Below are 20,162 nucleotides of genomic sequence, written 5' to 3'. Positions count from 1 at the left end.
TCAAGGGCTTAAAAGTAATTGAACAAATTAACTTTACCATAAGAAAAAGGTAAATTTTTAATTCATTGATGACAATACTTTATAGGCAATGACTGCCTGGAGTCTGGAACCCTCTTTTATAATGATTGCCAGTTCTTTACTGCAGCGGTCTTCAGTTGTTTCTGGTTTGTGGGTCTTTCTTCTTTTAGTTTTCAGATCAGGTTTAAATCTGATGATTGACTTGGCCACTGCAGAATATAATCACTTATTTGCAGTAACAAAACTCCTGGGTTGCTTTTGCAGTATGATTTGGGTCCATCTGTAATGTTCAGCATCATCCAATCAACCTTGCTGCATTTGGTTAAATCTGAGCAGAAAGTAAATCCCTGTGTTTCTTTAGACGTTTTTGGTATAATCTGGTCTTTTTGTTAATGATTTAGAGCTTGTGGTGAACCATCCGTATTTGCTTTCATGAAGTCTTTTCTTTATAGGAGACTGAGATACTGATACTCCTACTTCCTGAGTGAATGTTGTGAAGGGCTTATGCCGTCTTCTGTGGAGGTCCAGGCTTTTCCACAGTTCCACAGTTCAACATTGCTCTCTTTCCCCCCCAGAATGTACCAAACTGTTGATTTGGCCAATCCTAACCTTTTTGCTATAACTATAATGGATTTCTTCTTTTCTTTTCACTTCCATTGAGAGCACTTTTAACCGTATACTGTTGGTTCACAGCCACAGATTCCGAGGGCAAAAGCCACACCTCAAGATGAGGGAATTGTCCATAAAAGCTTTTAAGATAATTTGTCCAATTACTTTTTTAGCTCCTGAAATGTAAGGAATGCTTGTAATTCCTATACACTTCATATGATATTTTTGTTCAGCCCCTTGAATTAAACCTGAAAGTCTACACTTCAGTTTCATCTCATTTGTTTCATTTGAGCTCAAATCATGGAAATTGTCACTGTCCAAATATTCATGGACCTAACTGTTTATAAATGACTACAGATCTGGTCTGATTAGACAATGGGCTTTGCCACAAGAGGGCGTAAAACTGCTTCCCGTAGTGCCCAATAAAAAAAAAAACCTTTTCAACACTTTGTTTGGGTAGTGTACCATTTGGTGAGAGACTGGAGACTGCTAGACATGCCTTTTAATGTGCTTGAAGACATTTTGTCTGCTCACAGACATTAGGAGGGTAAGTATTACTGTTCTGAGAGTAGCAGAATGACAGCTTCAACAAATTGTGCACAATCTGCGTTGTAGAATAGCCAGAAGCAATCTCTAATCTGCTATGGCCTGGCACCATCTTATATTTAGCAAAAAAAAAAACAGGTTGTGTTTGTGGGATTTGATACTGGTCGGGTTTGAGTATGGGATCATCACACCAGCAGTTAGGGCACTGTATATTATGGTCAGTCACCCCTAGTAGTAATGATGGGACACTAAAAGCTCAGCTGTGATATGTGCAGAACATTTTCAGTAGGATAATGCTTGCCCTCAAACAGCAAGGGTTTTCAAGAAATGCTTTCGCCAGATTGCAACATTTCCTCGGCCTCACCACACTAAGAATTATCGGCAACAGAGAATTTATGTGACCAGTTGGGACGCCACCTTCAGCAGCCTACAAGGGTAGAAGAGCAGGATCTACAGGCCCAGCTGCAGCATCTGTGGGTGTATGTGCTGCAAGATGCCAAACAGAACCTTTACCTTAGTTTGTATCCAGGCTAGAGGTGCCTAACAATTTCATTTTCCCCCCAATAAACTTCTTTAAGCATTCTTTCACTCTAATATTGTGATAACTGATATATCATCAACATATACAAGAAGTCTTTTTCGATTTAAGCAACTCTTTCTTAGTGTTTTCTATTTTTTGGCAATTAGAGCTTAAAGCTAATAACATGGTTCATACAGAACTAACTTCTCATGGCACTAGGTTTATACCTGTAGAGTGGACAGGATGGCGATCTCGAACTCTCTGTAGGCCTCCCACAGGGCAGCTCCTTTGGTCATGTGCAAACCCACAGCGGTCAGAGCCCTCTCGAAGATGGAGCGCACCCGGCTAATGCCCCCCTCAGCCCCCATCCCTCCTATAGAGTACTGCGCAAACTCCAACCAGATATCAGGACCTGTACAAGAGAGAGAGAGAGGGAACACAGGGAAATTTATTTATTTTCTGTAAAAAGCTAAAACTGTGAAACTGATTTTCAATGGCATACAGACAAAACATTTTTCTGCTATTTTCTCTACAACTTAAACATTTTCTAAATAACAGAAAAGGCTTAATTCCAAAAGGCTTCTAGTTCTGCAAGATTCAGTACAATTTTTACCTGATTTTATTGGAGCTAAATCATTTCTAAGGTTAAGACGAGCAGGTCTCATTTAAGCTGGATTTAAGTCAAATGCCAGTTTCCTCATCAGAAAACAGAAAATTGTAGGAGGATGAAGATCTAATCTGTCATAGTCAATATTGTGGAAAAACAAGTGCCAGATTTTTTCGCACTATAAGGTGGACTTTAGATTCTTTAATTTTCCCAACTATTAAAATATAATATATAGTCCGGTGCATTTTATGTATGAATTTCACCAGTCAGGTATTAAGGAGCAGTAAAGCCACTCCACTAAAGTACAACTTTATACTGGAGTTTCAGTGAAGTTTCTCCAGCACAGAGGCTGGAGCATTATTAGCATTAGCCGCTAATAGCAATGCTAGCTTTTTCACTTTTCAGAGGAGAGTATATTGGACTGAAGTCTGCTTGTTTACCGTGTTAAAACAAGCTACGTGGAAAAAAGCACTAGCGCATTGGCTTACCAGAACACTCAGGGTTCCTCCCTGTAGTGCTGTCGGGTGGCACTTACTAGCGCTAAGCGCTGCTAACCACACTGTTGAAAATATTGGACAATTAAGCTTACTGTAAATAAATGAAAGTGCTTTACTTATGGGAGTTTCAATCTGATACTTTGGCATCAACACATCCAAGGTGTCTATTGTGTTTTTTTATTATTAATTTTCAATTATTATTGACACGTAATATTGTAACGTAATAAATAACCATATAAATGATTTTTATGAGAATATATAAAAATACAGTGAAGTTATACGCTTTTCAAATTCGAATATTTTAATGTTTTGAGTTACTGAGTTTAACTGAGAGCTTTAACAGAGAAAATAAATGAATAAATGAAAGTGTAGCTGCATATATTGCATTTTTCCCATATTCTAACTTGGAAAGAGGAAATGCTGTGTGTAGCCTCTGTGATAATCGGGCATAAATCACTCACAGCTCACAACATGAGAGAATTGTCCCTGCCAGTGTGAGCTCAGCATGGGTATTCTCAATGCGAGCGTTTAGCAAACTTAGTGAACTCATGGAGTAACAAATGTTACATTACATTTTTGATAAATAAGTGATCAGGATCTTTTTCACACGATTCCAATCTTTTGAAAATTTTGTGATCGACCCTGATTTCTGATCACATGATCAGATCAGGGACATCCCTTATAATTACACTTTGCAAACACCAAGCAAACAACAAAAACATTGAATTCTGTCAACTGAGTGTAGCTAAGGATATAGTCGATCACTGCCTCTAATCCAAACACAGTAAAGACAAAGCAAGAAGGGTTGCCAATAATATCTGTTTTAGGATGCAGAAGATTAAGAAAACATTTTATATTTATAAAAATAAGAACAGATGGTTCTTCTGCTGGCAAATCAAATCACTGTGCAGTATAATGATCCCTCCACATTAAACTTAATAAGTTATCCATTAAATATGCATCGCCAAAATCTCACAGCCAAATGAGATCAGAAATAAAAAGCTGAACAGCAGTTTGTAAAGAGCTACCAGGAGACTGCGTTACAGTCGACGCCAAGTAGAGTCAGATTCCACATGATCAGAACAGTGAACAGTTCCACATTCATACACTGTGTGAGAACGGGGCCACACTTACAGATGTAGTCCTTCACAGCTTTCTCAAACAGCTCGTAGATCTTCTCCCGCTCCGACTCCTCCCCCTCAGTCAGCCTGATCTCATCCTTCAGCCAGTCCAGCCAGATCTCTGCACAGCCAATCACAGCACAGCGTTACAGTCAGAAACCCAGGCTAACATGTGGACATATCAAACACATACATTTCGGCGTTTTTCACACTGGGTTATAAGGCGCACAATCACTGAACGTCTATTTTCTGATCAATTTTCATACATAAATCGCACCAGATTATAAGGCGCATTATGCAACACTAGTAAGGAACAGGGGTGTTGCCAGGTTTTCTTCTTAAAAACACTAGCAAGGGTTTGTCTTGGAATGCTGTGTTCTTTTGCCTCCATGCATACCGCCCTTCAAATAACTCAATTTAAGTTTCATGAGTCCACACCACTTATTCCTAAATGAAGCTGGATTCTCCAAATGTGCTTTAGCATACCTTAAGCGACTCTGTTTGTGGCGTGTGCTCAAAAAAAAGGCTTCTTCCGCATTACTCTCCCATACAGCCTCTCCTTGTGCAAAGTGCTCTGAATGTCGTATCGAAACTAAATAAATGGGGTATAGTATAGTTTTAATGACAAAGTACTGAGACAGTATTCTATTATTAGTACACCGTGCAACACTAGAGTCATATTCTTAAAAACTGCTATGGAAAAACCCATGCACAGCACAGTGATTTTCATTTTTTGCTACACATCATCCAATTAACCAAGAATAATTACTCTTTAATAAAATGTACAGTTGCAGCAGTGATGTTTAAATGATGAATATATCCTTAATATGCGTTAAAAATATAATAAATATACTAGATACAATAAAAAACAGGATTCAAACAGGAAAACTCCAGCAGTCAGCATGGTACAACAAGCACAGAGCATTGACCGTTTTTCAAGCATTCTGTTCTTTGGCTTCTAAAATAGAGCCCTTACATAACTGCAGTCTACTACCCTCCACAACAAATGAAATAATAAAAGCAAAGCCTACGTCCAAACTGTACACTGTGTACTGGAGCCTCAGTAAGAGATTTCAGGACAATAAAGCTGCAGTCACGACACCGGGGCTTCTGTAACACTGAGGGTAGGTGAAAGAGGCATGATCACCTTGGAACAAGGCCAGGTTTAGAATGAACAACCAATTATATACACAAAGATCTCTGACCTTTAAAACCATCATACTTTCATTGCCTTAGTCACATAAGCCCCTATTTACACGTGGTATAAAAATAATAAGCTAAATAATAACATTTGATTTATTCACTGATTGCAAGGAGTAGAATCAAATAGATGAAAAAATATTTTAACCGGAGCTTAATGTCTAAACTGATTTACACAGTATCTGTTGTATAATAAAATTCTTTCCTGATAAATATAAAAATTCTGATTGACGTAAATAAACTACTGTTGCTTTAAAAAAATTCTGTTCAAATGATATTAATACATTACTTGATCAAGAGACAGTTCTTTATTTTTGACGTTATTTTGACTTGACATGTTAGTGTAGATTATGTAGATCTCGTTTATTTAAGCTCGCCTAAAACTAAGGCTATGTATTGTCAAGAATCTGGCAATACAGTATGAACCATGCTACCAGGGTTATCATTCAGTATAACACAATGTATTGCCATACTGGTAAGCAAGACGATCAATTGTGATTGATATAATGAAATTTTTTGCATATTTGTCACTGTATCAGATCAAACAAACTAAAACATTGGTCAAACACTACAAAAGTAAACACAATATGCAGTTTTGCATTTTTAAATCAAAAGTTTTTTATGATTACGGGGGAAAAAAATCCAAACCATGGACCTGTGTGAAATCATTTTTGCCCTTAAACATAATAACTGGTTAGTAGACTCTGAGCAGCAACAACTGCAATCAAGCATTTGCGGTAACTTGCAATGAGTATTTTACAGTGCTGTTGAGGAATTTTAGCTTCACTCTTCTTTACAGAATTGTTGTAATTTCACCACACTGGAAGGCTTTCCAGTATGAACGGCCTTTCTAAGGTCTAAATAGGAGTCAGGTCAGAACTTTAACTAAACCACTGCAAAGTCTTAACTTTGTTTTTCCTCAGACAATCAGAGCTGGACTTGCTGGGTCATTGTCCTGCTGCAGAACCCAAGTTAGTTTCAGCTTGAGGTCACAAACAAATCGCCGGACGTTCTCTTTCACTTTTGTTAAGACAGTAAAATGTTGTCTAGGCCCTGAATCAACAAAGTTGCCCCGGACCATCACAGTACTACCACCATGATTAACTTTCAGTAAGATGTCGTTTTTCATGAAATGATGTGTTCGTTTTTGACAGATGTAATGGGTGTTATTAGTTCAATCTGGGACCAATCTATGTACCTAATAACCAGTAAGCTAAATAATTGGAAGAAAAAATTCTTAGGAGACCTTTTTCATTTTATTGTACAGTTGTATTGTATTGAAGTTGATTAAAAGCAAAAATGTAAGCATTCTTTTTTCCCTAAAGTTATATATATATATATATATATATATATATATATATATATATATATATATATATATATAAAATATATATATATATATATACATGTGAAGCGTACTAAATGACAATGGCAAGCCGAAGGAAAAGAGAAATCTACTGATTTCTGTGCGTACCTTCTGTAAGAGGGAAGAGCTCGCTCATCTTCTGCCGGGCCTTTCGGAGTCTGTGCAGCTTCCCCTCCTGCCTCAGCAGCTTGATCAGGTCTACATGGCAGTTATAATCGAATGCATTGATGGACAGCTGCAAGATGATAAAAAGAGAGAGAGAGAGAGAGAGAGAGAGCAGATGCTGTCAACCCACAGGACACCACGATCAACAGGAACACAGTTTAGAAGTTTTACACATTTTATATCAAGAAGATGGAGATGTGATTAACCACATGGATCAGCAGCTGCAGAATGACAGTGAGAACAGCCTGTGAAAGCTGAGCATCTCTGCCGCGGCTAATCAGTGTAATTAGAGAGCTGTGCATTTATAATAAAACACTCGACGACAGCAAACAAGGTCAATCACACGGATTCACAGCTTCAAAAATTAAATAAAAAAGGTCATTATCATCAAGGTCAGTATCTAGCAAATAAAACAGTAAATAGATACATGAGGGGAGATGCAATAAAAATAACCTGTTTACACCCGGTTACTTCATTCACCTTGAGTAGAAGGATTATATCTGGATAAGGCCAAACCATAAACTGCAAGTGTAAACACACCCAAGAGGTTTTTAAAGCAGATACAAATATTATTAAAATTACGCAAAACTAAGGCAGCAGGGCTGTGCATAAAAAAAATTAAAAAAAATAAATAAAAGTGCCGACTATAAATGTTGACTAATTGTTAATTTGCAGCACTACATAAAGTACTGAGGACACTCACACACTTTACACAAAAGATTAGATATTTCCTCACCAAATATCAGTACTTCTCACATTTAAAAGGCAATGTTATGGACATTTGAGGGGCATTTAAATCCCTTGTTCAGCTGTTTCTGTCGATTTGAAGTGAAGACCAAGAAAGCTAGAAACAGGAATTGAAGCCACAGCAAGCAGAGATGTAGAGCATGGTAAAAATAATCACTGACTACTCCACTAATTGGAAAACTAATCGCCAGATTAGTCGACTACCAAAATAATCATTAGTTGCAGTCCAACTTAAAACACCTCAGGAGGGGGCACAGAGTGGTCCTGGGGTCTAAATCACTGCTGCTATGATCAGGAGATCACTGGTCCGAATCCCAGTCATGCAGCTCGCCATCAGTTGCCAGAGTCATGAGAGAGCCCAATTGGCCTTGCTCTCTCCGGGTGCATAGATAGCGTTCTTTCCCCTCATCACTCCTAGAGCGGTGTTGATCAGCACAAGTCATCTGTGAGCTGATTCATTGAAACCAAGTTGCTGTGATGCTAGTCAGCAATGCTAAATCAGCAGCAGTTAGTCTTTACCCTCCTTGTGTTGTGGCATTATTTGTGATTGCGGAAATACAGCTGACTAGCCACTGAATGGGTGGGATAATTGGCCTAGCTGAATTGGGAGAAAATTAAAGATAAAATAAAATATATAAATAATAAGGTGGTCTAAGACACATTTAAAACCGTAACAAATCCAAGCTATCATACAAACCACTTCAGGAGTTAGTCTGAGAAGCTGATCTTACCACTCTAGGAGATGATCTGATACACATATGAGCCACATATTTCATAGCAGCGTAAACAAGGGCTGGAAAACATTTCATAATTATCAATGCATTCAAAACTACCTTGCCCAAGATGCAGGTGACAATCTGGAAATTCCAAAACAGAGAGTGAATGATTCATTTAAGGGAAATTAACCACACAGCAATCAGATTTCAGTCTGACAAATGCAAATGCATTTTAATACTTTAAGGCCCATTGCAAATGGTCGTTCAGCTCAACAGGTTACCATATTTTTCACACTATAAGGTGCACCATCAATGAACGTCTGTTTTCCAGTCTATTTTCATACAAAAGGCGCACCGGATTATAAGACGCATTATTAATTGGAAACCAAATCGCAAGATTAGTCGACTACCAAAATAATCATTAGTTGCAGTCCTATATAAAACTCTTCAGGAGGGGGCACAGAATGGTCCAGTGGTCTAAAGCGCTGCCGCTATGATCAGGAGATCACTGGTTCGAATCCCGGTAATGCAGCTTGCCATCAGTAGCCGGAGCCCTGAGAGAGCACAATTGGCCTTTCTCTCTCTGGGGGTGTAAATGGCGACCTTTCCCCTCATCACTTCTAGAGCACAAGGTTGCTGTGACGCTAGTCAGCAATGCTAAATCAGAAGCAGTTGAAAAAGAGGAGGAGTCTGACTATACGTGTCGGAGGAGGCTTGTGCTAGCCTTTACCCTCCTCGTGTTGTGGCATCACTTGTGATGAGGGAAATACAGCTGACAAGGGTTACCCACCCTTGTTAGCACTTAGCGCAGCTAGCGTCTAATTCTAATACCGGCTGGAAAATTCAACTGAAACTCCTGTATAACGCAGTACATCAGCTGCTCTAACTGGTATAAGACACACTGCCAATTTTAGGGAAAATTAAAGGATTTAAGTGCACCTTACAAAGCCAAAAATGATCATTGATACTAATGGAGGCAGGGGCTGGTTGCCACATCATTTTTTTTCCCCAGCTTGGTGATGTGCGATCGAGCAGGTCACAATATCTAATCAAATTATACATTTTGTGAATTTCATCCTTAGTTTTAAATTAAAACCAATTATTATTGCAAATGCATTATTGTTTTGGTTAAAGCACCATATTAATCAGAAAATGTGCTGCAACGTGACGACCTGCCACCAGCGCTCAGCTCTAAATTCTGCTCACAAGTGTCGGGATTAGGAGACCTGCTCACCGTGTTCTTCTGAGTTTCTATGTCAACAGTCTGACGTTACAGACAGAGAGTCCCAGATGTTCCAGCTGTACCCGAGCACACTGACAACCAGAACACCGAGACAGACCACTTCCACATCAGAGACGCCCCACTATTCTATGCAAATTACAAATTACCATCCTGCAGCTGTTCGTTACAACACGTGACCAGCTAAGTGCATGAGAACCCAGTCTAAATCCCTGCAGAGCAACAGGAGGAAGAGGAGAGGATAGGTCGGCATTGTATCACCAACACCCCCCACCACCTCCATCACCATGTTTTACTGCTCCAGAAATGATGGGCCCTGAGTTAGGAGATACTAATGTGCTGGATCTGAGCATCAGACCCGTCAGAAGACAGGAGGAGGGTGAGGAGGAAGAACATAGGTATAGTGCTGATAATTAGTTCTGTACAGCTCAAAGCAGTGATGAGCAATCTGATGAGATTTTAACATTTTCTAAAAAAATTACATCACAACACAACTTCATGTGTTAAGTATAAGCTGGGTATTACTAGGGGTGAGCGATATAGCCCTAAAATAATATCACAATATTTCATGGTATTTTCGCGATAACTATACTCTTGGCAATATGACAAAACATTGAATTTAAAAAATAATTGCAAGAATACACTACTGCAACAAACGAAAATTGTATTTTATTATTATTGCATACAATATGATTTTCACACCCCTAACTGAGATATTAAAAAATACAATAATTTTATCAGATTTCTAATAGAAGTCGATAATCCATAATGTCATGACACTAATAATGCCCTCCAAATATCTCCATATATCTAGGATTAAAGTATAATAAATTATACTAGACAGATACAATCTGTCTCTAGAAGATACAGTGAGGAAAATAAGTATTTGAACACCTTGCGACATCTGTAAGTTCTCCCTCTTAGAAATCATGGAGGGGCCTGAAATGTTCATCCTAGGTGCATCTTCACTGTAAGAGACATAATCTAAAAAAAAAAAATCTGAAAATCACAATGTATGATTTTTTTTTTTCCAGGATTTACTTGTCTGTTACTGATGTAAATAAGTATTTAATAACCTGTGAAACTCAATGTTAATATTTGGTACAGTAGCCTTTGTTTGCAGTTACAGAGGTCAACCTTTCCTGTAGTTTTTCACCAGGTCTGCACCAAACACTGCAGCAGGGATTTTGGCCCAGTCCTCCATACAGATCTTCTCCAGATCAGCCAGGTTTCTGGGCTGTCGCTGATAAACACGAAGTTTGAGCTCTCTCCAAAGATTTTCTATAGGGTTTAAGTCTGGAGACTGGCTAGGCCACTCCAAGACCCTTGATATGCTTCTTATTGAGCCACTCCTTGGTTCTCCTGGCTGTGTGCTTTGGGTCATTGTCATGTTGGAAGACCCAGCCACGACCCATCTTTAATGATCTAACTGAGGGAAGGAGATTGCTCCTCAAAATCTTGCAATACACAGCCCCGGTCATGCTCTCTTAATACAGTGCAGAGCTGGTGCCAGCTCTCTTCAGGTCATTGACCAGCTCCAGCTTTCTCAGGATCATTGATTCACCATGAGGTGAGATCTTGCATGGAGCCCCAGTCCAAGGGAGATTGACAGTCATGTTAAGCTTCTTCTATTTTCTAAGAAACAGTTTATCTTTTTTCAACAAGCTGCTTGGCAGTTGCCCCGTAGCTCTTTCCAGCCTTGTGGAGGTCTACAATTTTGTCTCTGGTGTCTTTGGACAGCTCTTTGGTCTTAACCATGTTAGTAGTTGGAGTCTTATTAACTGTGTGGGGTGGACAGGTGTCTTTATGCAGCTAACGACCTCAAACAGGTGCTTCTAATTTAGAATAATAAGTGAAGTGGAGATGGACTTTTTAGAGGCGGGCTAACATAATTGGAAATGAGAACAGTTGTGTGGGGGTGGGTGAGATTGCACGATATTTAAGGGTATAATATCGTTCAAAATAAAAAAAAAAAAGTTGGTGCAATATATTACCGGTATATCTAGGATTCCAACAATTAACAAATTAATAAAATAGTTGGCATAGTTGGGACTATGTATTATACACATTAGTGCAGTTGCTACCCTTAATGTGGGCCAGTAACCCAACCAAAGCCGTGGCAATGAAGCACCATTAAGCTGGATGCATGTTGGAGCCTTGGTTGAAGGAGATTTACGGTAAGTTCAAAGTAAGGGATTTCATATTTTTTCTCTTAGTCAGTGTTACCTGAGCCTGCTAGAGTACTTAAACTAAATTAATATCCCACTCGCATTTAGCTTTTGCGTTCTACCTTAAATGCGGCGGTAGTTACAGACTTTCTCAAGGTTTTTTTTTCAACTCTGATGTGTGGAATTTTGAGAATTACAGCAAAGAGTATGTTTGCATTACATAGAATTGTTAATGATAACAATAAAATAAATGTAACTGTCTGGTTCATTTGTTTATTAAATATAATGCTAGACATCAAATATATCAAATATATATGATATAATATATATCAAAATGTACACGTCGCAGGGTGAGAGATAAAATGTTTACATTTACCACACAGGTGAAAAAGGTCCCTACAGCTATTTGGTTACTGTTAAAAAAACATTTTTTTGGTGCTAATATTCCGATCTTCAAATGAAATCTTATATATGCCAAATATATTACAATGTCATTATTTCAATACTGTGCCCCAACACAAACACAGACTAAAGAAAAAAAACATGATCAAATCTTTTACAACATGAGGAAAAATTATGTAGTTTAACCAGACTTAGGCCAAACAATTAAGCATTCAGCTAACAAGAGACTGCTCAGGTAACTGAAATACACACATTTTGTACATTTCTTCTCTTTGTCTTATATATTTAACAAAAGTAATCTAAAGCGTTTGTTTTTATGGTTTTTCTAACCATAAAAATTATGAATCTAAATAATCTGTTTTCAATAACTGACCTTTAAAAATTTCCAACTGTGGGATTAATAAAGGGTTATCTTATTTACATTATTAAACAAATAACATAGCCATGCCTGACTGCTGTAATCTGGTAATAAGCTACATCAGTACTGGTGGTGTGGTCCACACAGCTTCTTCCTTTTCATTCAAGCTTTCAGAACCAGCAGTGAGCATGCAAAGAAACCTGTGGATTAACTACAGCTTGGGGTTATGATGCACAAAACAATATTGTCCAGCCAACAAAACTAGCTGCTGATCTGATGAGTTGTCCTCACTGTACCACTGAGTATATTTATAGGTACAGCTCCCTAAATAAATCATGAGGTAGGATATTTTTATAGACTGAAAGCATCAGATCATAAAATGATCCAAGCAGAAGTATCCACCTTATTCTGCCACGCCCACATTCAAGAGTTCACATCTTCAACAACTGTGTTTGAATGTCTGGTTAATTCATATTAAATGCATTATGGTCTTGTATTTAAGGTAAATGCAACTGGAAGTAGCTACTGCTGTGGACACTGATCATAAAGTAACTAGATATGGAAACATTTAATATTAAATATTATGTGGGAACACCACATGGCTATAGTTAGGTTAGCTAGGTTAACTAGTTAGTTAATGAAGCCACCGCTTATGTTTTCACTGCGGTTGAAGAAGCTAAATTTAACATGTACACCAATATGTCTGCTTCTATCATTCTGTGGGGGGAAATTCCACAAAACTGTTATGAAGCTCCAGTGAAGTGGACGTGTCGGTGCTGTTGTGAGGCAGTCAGAGACTGTGCTAGATTAAAGCTAGGAGTGCAGGAGTACAAGTGTGTATGTGTTTGGTAAACTGGACAAACTGGACGTGCCTGACAAGCACCCTTTACCATAGCAGCTTTAGAACCAATCAGTTTCTCTAAGTCAGGATGTTCTGGTGTTGGCTTCCCCTCCACCAAATAGTAGGAGCAGACATATGGATGTTTAGGTGGGTCTTTAAAATGTAGCCCTTTTAACCACAGACACAGCTCCTGGTCTGTGGAAGATGGTGGATGGAAGATAAATAGAACTCCTCAAAACTGAGATCTTTCTGTGTCATGTTCAAAACTCTGTTGTTCAAGTAAGCATCTACTTTTCTTTTTCATCTACTTTACAGGCAAATGTTTTAATTGAATATTGAAGTCATCCAATATGTACTGAAGTTAAACAAACAAAAATACTCTGAAGCATTTAGGTGCTCCTATCTGGGGTGCTGTTTACTTGTGGTTCCTGAGGCTGGTAATTCTGATGAACTTATCCTGGGCAACAGATGAATCTTATGCTCTTCCTTTCCAGGGGTGGTCCTGATGAGAGCCAGTTTCATCAAAGTTTTTGATGGTTGTTGCAACTTGGCCCCTTTTTTGTCATCACTTTTTACGTGGATACACAGGATGTCAGGATACACAGGCTGCTGTTTTTAGGAACATATTATAATAGTTGTTTTTAGCTAGCAGAGTTGGTACTAATGGTATGTGGGTTATATAGCTTACAGTTTTGCACTGAAGCCTATTTTTAGTGCACACAAATTTGTTTTTGAGGTGTGTGAAATTTATGATAGTTTGAAATGTTGTGTAAGATAGAACAAAAATCACAGAAGTCTGTGTTAGTGTTTGGCCACAATATTGAAAAAAGCTGACATTGTAAAATAAAAATGGGCTTTAATTTAGGTTTATGAGTTACTCTACCGTTAGGAGTAGACATAAATCACATTAATAAATGTGCAGACGCGCGGAGCTCACCGCTAAGCAGCGCTTATCGATGGGCATCACAGCTGGAACACCGGTACAGAACATAAACAACAACATTGCGTAACGGGAGAGGAGAAGCGCTGGATTCATGTCTCACTTTCCCGCCTGTTTAACCTCCTACTAAAGAGCTCATGTAGCGAATAGAGCTGGAAATAATAAATTAATGTTCTGCTTTCTAACAACTGCTTTAATTAAACTTTAAAACCAGGAAATATCTGTTTATTCACGCCCACGGTCACGGCGCGCATTTTAACCAGGAGGCAATACAACGTGCGCTTCACAAAAACAGGACAGAACCTGGCAACCCCAGCTATATAACCTATCTAACTAACCAAATAACACAGATAAACATCAGCTAACCTGCTAACTAACAACAGATAGACGCGTCTAACATAAGCGAGCTCTCAGAAAACCCTCCATTAATTAATAAATAAACGCAGACCCCTGAGGACAACATTAGCTAGCTGAGCTAACCCACGCAGCTGCAGCTAACTACTGTTTAACTCGGTTCAGTTCTCTCCAGACCCAAAGCACAGCTTAAATAAAGCCTAAAAGGGTTCTGATAGAGGAGATAAGAGAGACAGCTAGCTGTGTGTCCGGCTAACTGTCCAGAGAGTGTAAAAATGTGACACTTTACATCATTTTGGAAAACTGCGCACCCCAAAGCTAAGCTAACGTTAGCCAGTTAGCTTGTATTTGGTAGTAAAGTTTGAATCAGCTTACTGAACCGATTCTTTCAAACGGTTCCCTTGAACTGAACGTTGAACATACGTTCAGAGTTTTTACACTGTACATTTAGTATTAAAGATAAAGCTATACAGGATTTATCTTTTTAAACAAAACAGGATATGTTTTTATGTTGGTTTCTTCTAGGTATACAGATCTGCACACTCATGGTATTTAACTCTCTCTAAAAGGTGTCTTCATAAGGTAGTCACCTGGAATAGTTTTCTCAGCATCTAGTAAATCTATAGAAAATAAGAATATAATTGGAAAGTTACTCTATTTCATTAACTCAGTTTAAAAAATGTGAAACTCATAGATTATGTAAATGCATTAACCACAGAGTGATCCATTTTAAAATTTCATTTCTTTTATTGTTGATGATTATGGCTTACAGCTAATAAAACCCAGAAAATCAGTGTCTCAGTAAATTAGAATGTTACATAAGACTAATTGGTACTTTTGGCACTGTGGTAAGTGCCAAGTCCTGCTAGAAAATGAAATAAAAAAAAATAAAGTTGTCAGCAGAGGGAAGCATGAAGTGCTGTAAGTTTTTTCAGGAAAAAACTGCACTGACTTGGAACTTGATATAACACAGTGGGTCAACACCAGCAGATGACATGACTCTCCAAACCATCACTGATCATCAGTAAATTTTACATTTCATTTGTAAATCAAGAAATCAGAGTCTGGAGGAAGAGTGGAGAGACACACAGTCCAAACTGCTTGAGGTCTAGTGTGAAGTTTCCACCAATCAGTGATTGTTTGGAGAGTAATGTCATCTGCTGGTGTTGGTCCACTATATATGTTATATCACACTTTTTTCTAGGAAGACTTCTGCTCTGTTCTGTTCTGTTGTGCTATGCATAAATATCTGCACGTTACTGGCTCAGCGCATGTGCATTTGTGTGTTTATCATGCGAAATAATTTTTTGTACACCTATTGTAAAAAAATGTGCTTGAGTGTAATGAAATTCTAAAATGTGACTGAACCCTTTCAGATCTGAATTATGTTCCAATTCTGGAAAAATAAGGCTAAATGAAGGCTGTTTTCTTTCTGTAATGCACACAACATATATTAATCTTACTAATATTACTATTCTAATATAAAATATATTTTTAATGAATCCAAAAAACTTACTTTTTAATTCCTAAACATGATATAAAGTATTCTGAACCATAAAAATTTGTAAAATTTAGCTTGTATTACTTACATGGCACACTTGGCACATTTTAATCTACTATATCTGCTGGTTTAGGAGGTAGATTGTAAATTCTAATTCTTCTAATTCTAAATAATACACACTATAATAGCAGTTTGACAAGGGGCACACATTGACAGAACACTAATGAATCGGTTAATGATTCTAACTCATTGAACGAACTGAACCTGTTCAAATGAACCGATTCCTGAAGGAGGCGGACACCGTTAGCCTCCGCTAGCTTAGCTGCGTGTGTTCCTCCATTCATTCTCAGTTACGGAGCTGTTAGACTTAAAGCCCACCTGCTCCTCCAGCCGCTGAATCTCCGCTTCGTTTTCCCGCTCGTCCTCGGACGTGTCACCCTCGTCCTCCTCGTCGGAATTCTCCACACCCATGCCCTCCTCGTCCTCGGACTCCATCTCCCGCTCCATCTCCTCGGCCTCTTCCTCCTCCTCCTCAATATCTGGCAATAACGTCTCCGCTTCGTTCCCAGTTGCCGCCATGTTGCGAGTGATCTGCCTGGTAACAGAGTTATGTGTGTTTCGCTTCCCCGCCCACATTCCGCACAAGCCCTGCCCTCTGCGCGCTACGATTGGCCAGTGAACCGCGAGCCTGCGCTATGATTGGCTTGTATTTCATACACACAAGTACCCCTGTGAGTATCAGAGAGTATGAACTGTTAGCCAATTATAGCGCAGAAGGCGTGGTCAAGTAAACCAATAGAAGCCGAAGGGGCGGGATTTGTACAGCATAAGGTGGGAATTTTAACAGCGCCTGTTTTCAGGTCAGGGCTCGTGAACAAACATTCGCAGCTCGTTTCCCGCCAAGCGGAGGAGAAAAAGAAATTTATTTTTAATTATTTGTTTCTGACAGCAGTTTGTTGAACATTTTAACTTGATATTGCGCTATTCCACCCAATGGCTGCAATTTGCTTGTTGTAACTCTTCCAAATTAAACTTAGTTTTTTTATCCTTTTTCAACTATGAATCTAATAACACATATGTCTAAGCTTGTAAATGGTGGTTACAAAACTCATGTAAGCTTAAAATGCATGTTTAAAAGCAAGTCCACTGTTTCCTTTCATTTCCTCTCAAGAAAGTTTTTATTTTAAAGAAATGGTTGACTGCATGTCTAATAATTGATATTTATGACAAAAAAAATCACTCCTGTTACTTTTTGTGTTTTTAACAACAGGTATAAAATTAAGAAGAATGAGCTTTTAGCATAGAATTTGCAAAAACATGAAAAAAGCATGAGGAAATTGAGCACATTGAGTGATTTTCCCAAAAATTGTATTTTAAAAATAAATAAGATTTAAGAATTAATTTAGATTACAGGACAGAGTGTTGAGAGTGGCCCCCTCAGTCAATAGTTACAATAAGATCAAATACACAAAAAATATTAATTTTTGTCTTCCCATGGTCTTCAGATGAACCAACTGATGTCACTTCATGTTGTAGATGTGAATTGTAGAATGTTCCAGATGTTTCAGATGGGGTAATGTGTTACGGTAACTCAGGCACACAACTAAAATGTGTATTTTAACTTAAATATAATGAATCTATTGTGGAAAAAAAATTAAAGCATATTTATTACATCTCTGAAGGAATTTGGTCAGTGTACAAGACATTATGCTCAATAATAAAATGTATTTTAAAGTAAAGTTTTTCCTGTGCACATTTATACATGTAATTTCCTGGGGAAAGAAATGTCACAGATTTGGCGGAATATGACATATACACTTTATCTTTTTTTGTTGTTTTATATGTTCTATTTACTTTATATATTATTCAGTTTTTTTCATGTATGAATATGTATCTGACAAATATACTTTAAAGGAGTAATGCCAGAATAGACCCATTGTTTGTTTCTACAATTACATGGCATTAGCGTGAAGTCAGGGTCACATGTCAACCATCTAAATGTTTAACCACTTCTGCTCATATATTTAAAGAAACTGTTTGCCAGATTTTTTTTTTCACAATTTTATGTTTTTTAGTTTAGGATACACAAATAGAATGACTGTAAGAACTGTGGGCAGGACGCTTTGCATAACTGTACCCTCATGGATGTTTTTATTTTATTTTTTCCTTTTTATGTCAACCAATTCTGTGCGGTTTCTGATTCTTCCTGTTGAAATAACCAAATAAAAATAAATAAACAGCCCAGGAATTAGGCGCCATACAGACCAGCCAATCAGAAAAGAACAATTTGCATATATCAGTCTTAAAGACCAAGTAGCACAATCTGAGACTTAGTTGTAGAAGATGCAAGGTTGGAAAATGACATGTACAAATACATTTCAACTGTTTTCGCTACACAAACTAACAGATATATACAGCAAAATAGAGAAAAAAAGAAATCAGGAAATTGGCCATAAGTTCACTGATGTTTGGGATTAGTAGTTTTGCCTGCAGGACGACAGAAGAAAAAGTGTTTTTTACTTCATGAACTAATTCTGGCATGGCTGTATTTCTAAAACCACAGTGAAATAGCCATTTTACCATCTCTTGAAAATAAATTCCTCAAATGGAATGGACTTTGAATAGAAATCCATCCAGCAAATTTGAGAAAAGCTGATTAAAATATATACCAGACCTAACTAATAATGATGTGTGAATAAAGCTGTTACATTGTAAATAGTCCTGCAGTTACAGGGCACCATTTGCTTATTCTATTGTATATGTGAAAATCTTTAACAGCAGCAACATTAGCAGAGCATTACTACCTTGTTGTTCAGCCTCGCTGCTCTTTTTCCCCTAAAAAAAATAAACTGGACTGTAAATGAAGTTAAGCAGAGTTTACAGGAGACAAACAAACTATTATGTATTTAGGACGGGTATGTTACTTTCATTTTAAGTATTTTTTTATCATATAAGTAGGTAAACCTGTAAAACTGTTATCAAACATTCCTCCCACATTCTCTATTACCTGGTCTAATTTAAATAGCTAAAAGTGGAAAGTTCCTCAGAACTCAGAATGTATTTTTCAGACCTCTGCTCACACTGGACAGTAAAATCCCATCATTTCACTTTACTTTTCTCACCTGTACCTTCTTTTTTCTTTGGTAAAGCAATCCAATATTAATATATAGTTGCAAGAAAAAGTATGTGAACCCTTTGGGATTACTTGGATCTCTGCATAAATTGGTCATTAAATGTGTTCTGTTCTTCATCTAAATCAGAACAATAGACAAACACAGTCTGCTTAAACCAATACCATACACATAAATATATGTTTGCATGTTTTTTTAACACAACATGTTAACATTCACAGTGAGGGAGGGACAAAGTATGTGAACCCCTAGGCTAATGACTTTTCTAAGAGCTAATTGGAGGCAGGATGTGATGAGATTGGATGTGTTGGTTAAAGATGACCTGTCCTATAAAAACCAATGCCAGTTTAGAGTGTGCTGCTCTTAAGAAGTATTGCTTGATGTGAATCATGCTTCACACAAAAGAGCTCTCAAAAGACCTACGTTCAAGAATTGATGACTTGCATGAAGCTCGAAAGGGTCACTAAATTATCTCTAAAAGCCTTGATGTTTATGTTTCCACGGTAATACAAACGCTCTACAAATGGAAAAAGTTCAGCACTGTTGCTACTCTCTCTAGGCGTGTTTGTCCTGTAAAGATGACTGCAAGAGCACAGCGCAGAATGATCAATGAGGTGAGGAAGAATCTTAGAGTGTCAGCTAAAGACTCTCTGAAATCTCTGGCACATGCTAACATTTCTGTTGACAGATCTACAATAAAGAAAACAGGACACCACAGAGGAAGCCACTGCTGTCCAAAAAAACAATACTGCACGTTTGAAGTTTGCAATTGAGCACCTGGATGTTCTACACAGCAGTACTGGCTAAATAAACTGTGGACAGATGAAACCAAAACTGAGTTGTTTGGAAGGAACACACAGCGCTATGTGTATAAAAATGCACAACACACCATCATCAAAACCTCATCCCAACTGTGAAACATGGTGGAGGGGGTATTATGTTTTGGGGCTGCTTTGCTGCTTCAGGGCCTGGACGGATTGCCGTCATCAACAAAAAAATGAATTCCCAAGTTTTCCAATACATTTTGCAGGAAAACTTAAGATCTATCCTCCAACTGAAGCTCAACAGAGGATGGATGATGCAACAGGACAACGACCCAAAACCGAATTAAATCA

At 38.0% G+C, this 20,162-nt stretch overlaps 1 protein-coding gene across 1 annotated transcript in view; it reads right to left on the bottom strand.

Annotated features, from left to right (window-relative positions):
- Window positions 1-16,507, bottom strand: part of sart3 (spliceosome associated factor 3, U4/U6 recycling protein) — a 48,975-nt gene extending 32,468 nt beyond the window's left edge. The window contains exons 1-4 of the mRNA XM_022666871.2: window positions 16,295-16,507; window positions 6,593-6,719; window positions 3,932-4,039; window positions 1,921-2,105 (exon numbers count right to left, since the gene is read on the bottom strand). Coding sequence (XP_022522592.2) covers window positions 1,921-2,105; window positions 3,932-4,039; window positions 6,593-6,719; window positions 16,295-16,495 — 621 coding nt within the window. The 5' untranslated portion in view covers window positions 16,496-16,507. The remainder of the gene's footprint in view (window positions 1-1,920; window positions 2,106-3,931; window positions 4,040-6,592; window positions 6,720-16,294) is intronic.
- Between the last annotated feature and the right edge of the window lie 3,655 nt (window positions 16,508-20,162).

Source organism: Astyanax mexicanus, chromosome 22 (assembly GCF_023375975.1).
Source record: "Astyanax mexicanus isolate ESR-SI-001 chromosome 22, AstMex3_surface, whole genome shotgun sequence".
Taxonomy (NCBI): domain Eukaryota; kingdom Metazoa; phylum Chordata; class Actinopteri; order Characiformes; family Acestrorhamphidae; genus Astyanax; species Astyanax mexicanus.
Note: the sequence above shows the minus strand (reverse complement) of the source record. Positions and strands in the feature narration are given on the sequence as shown.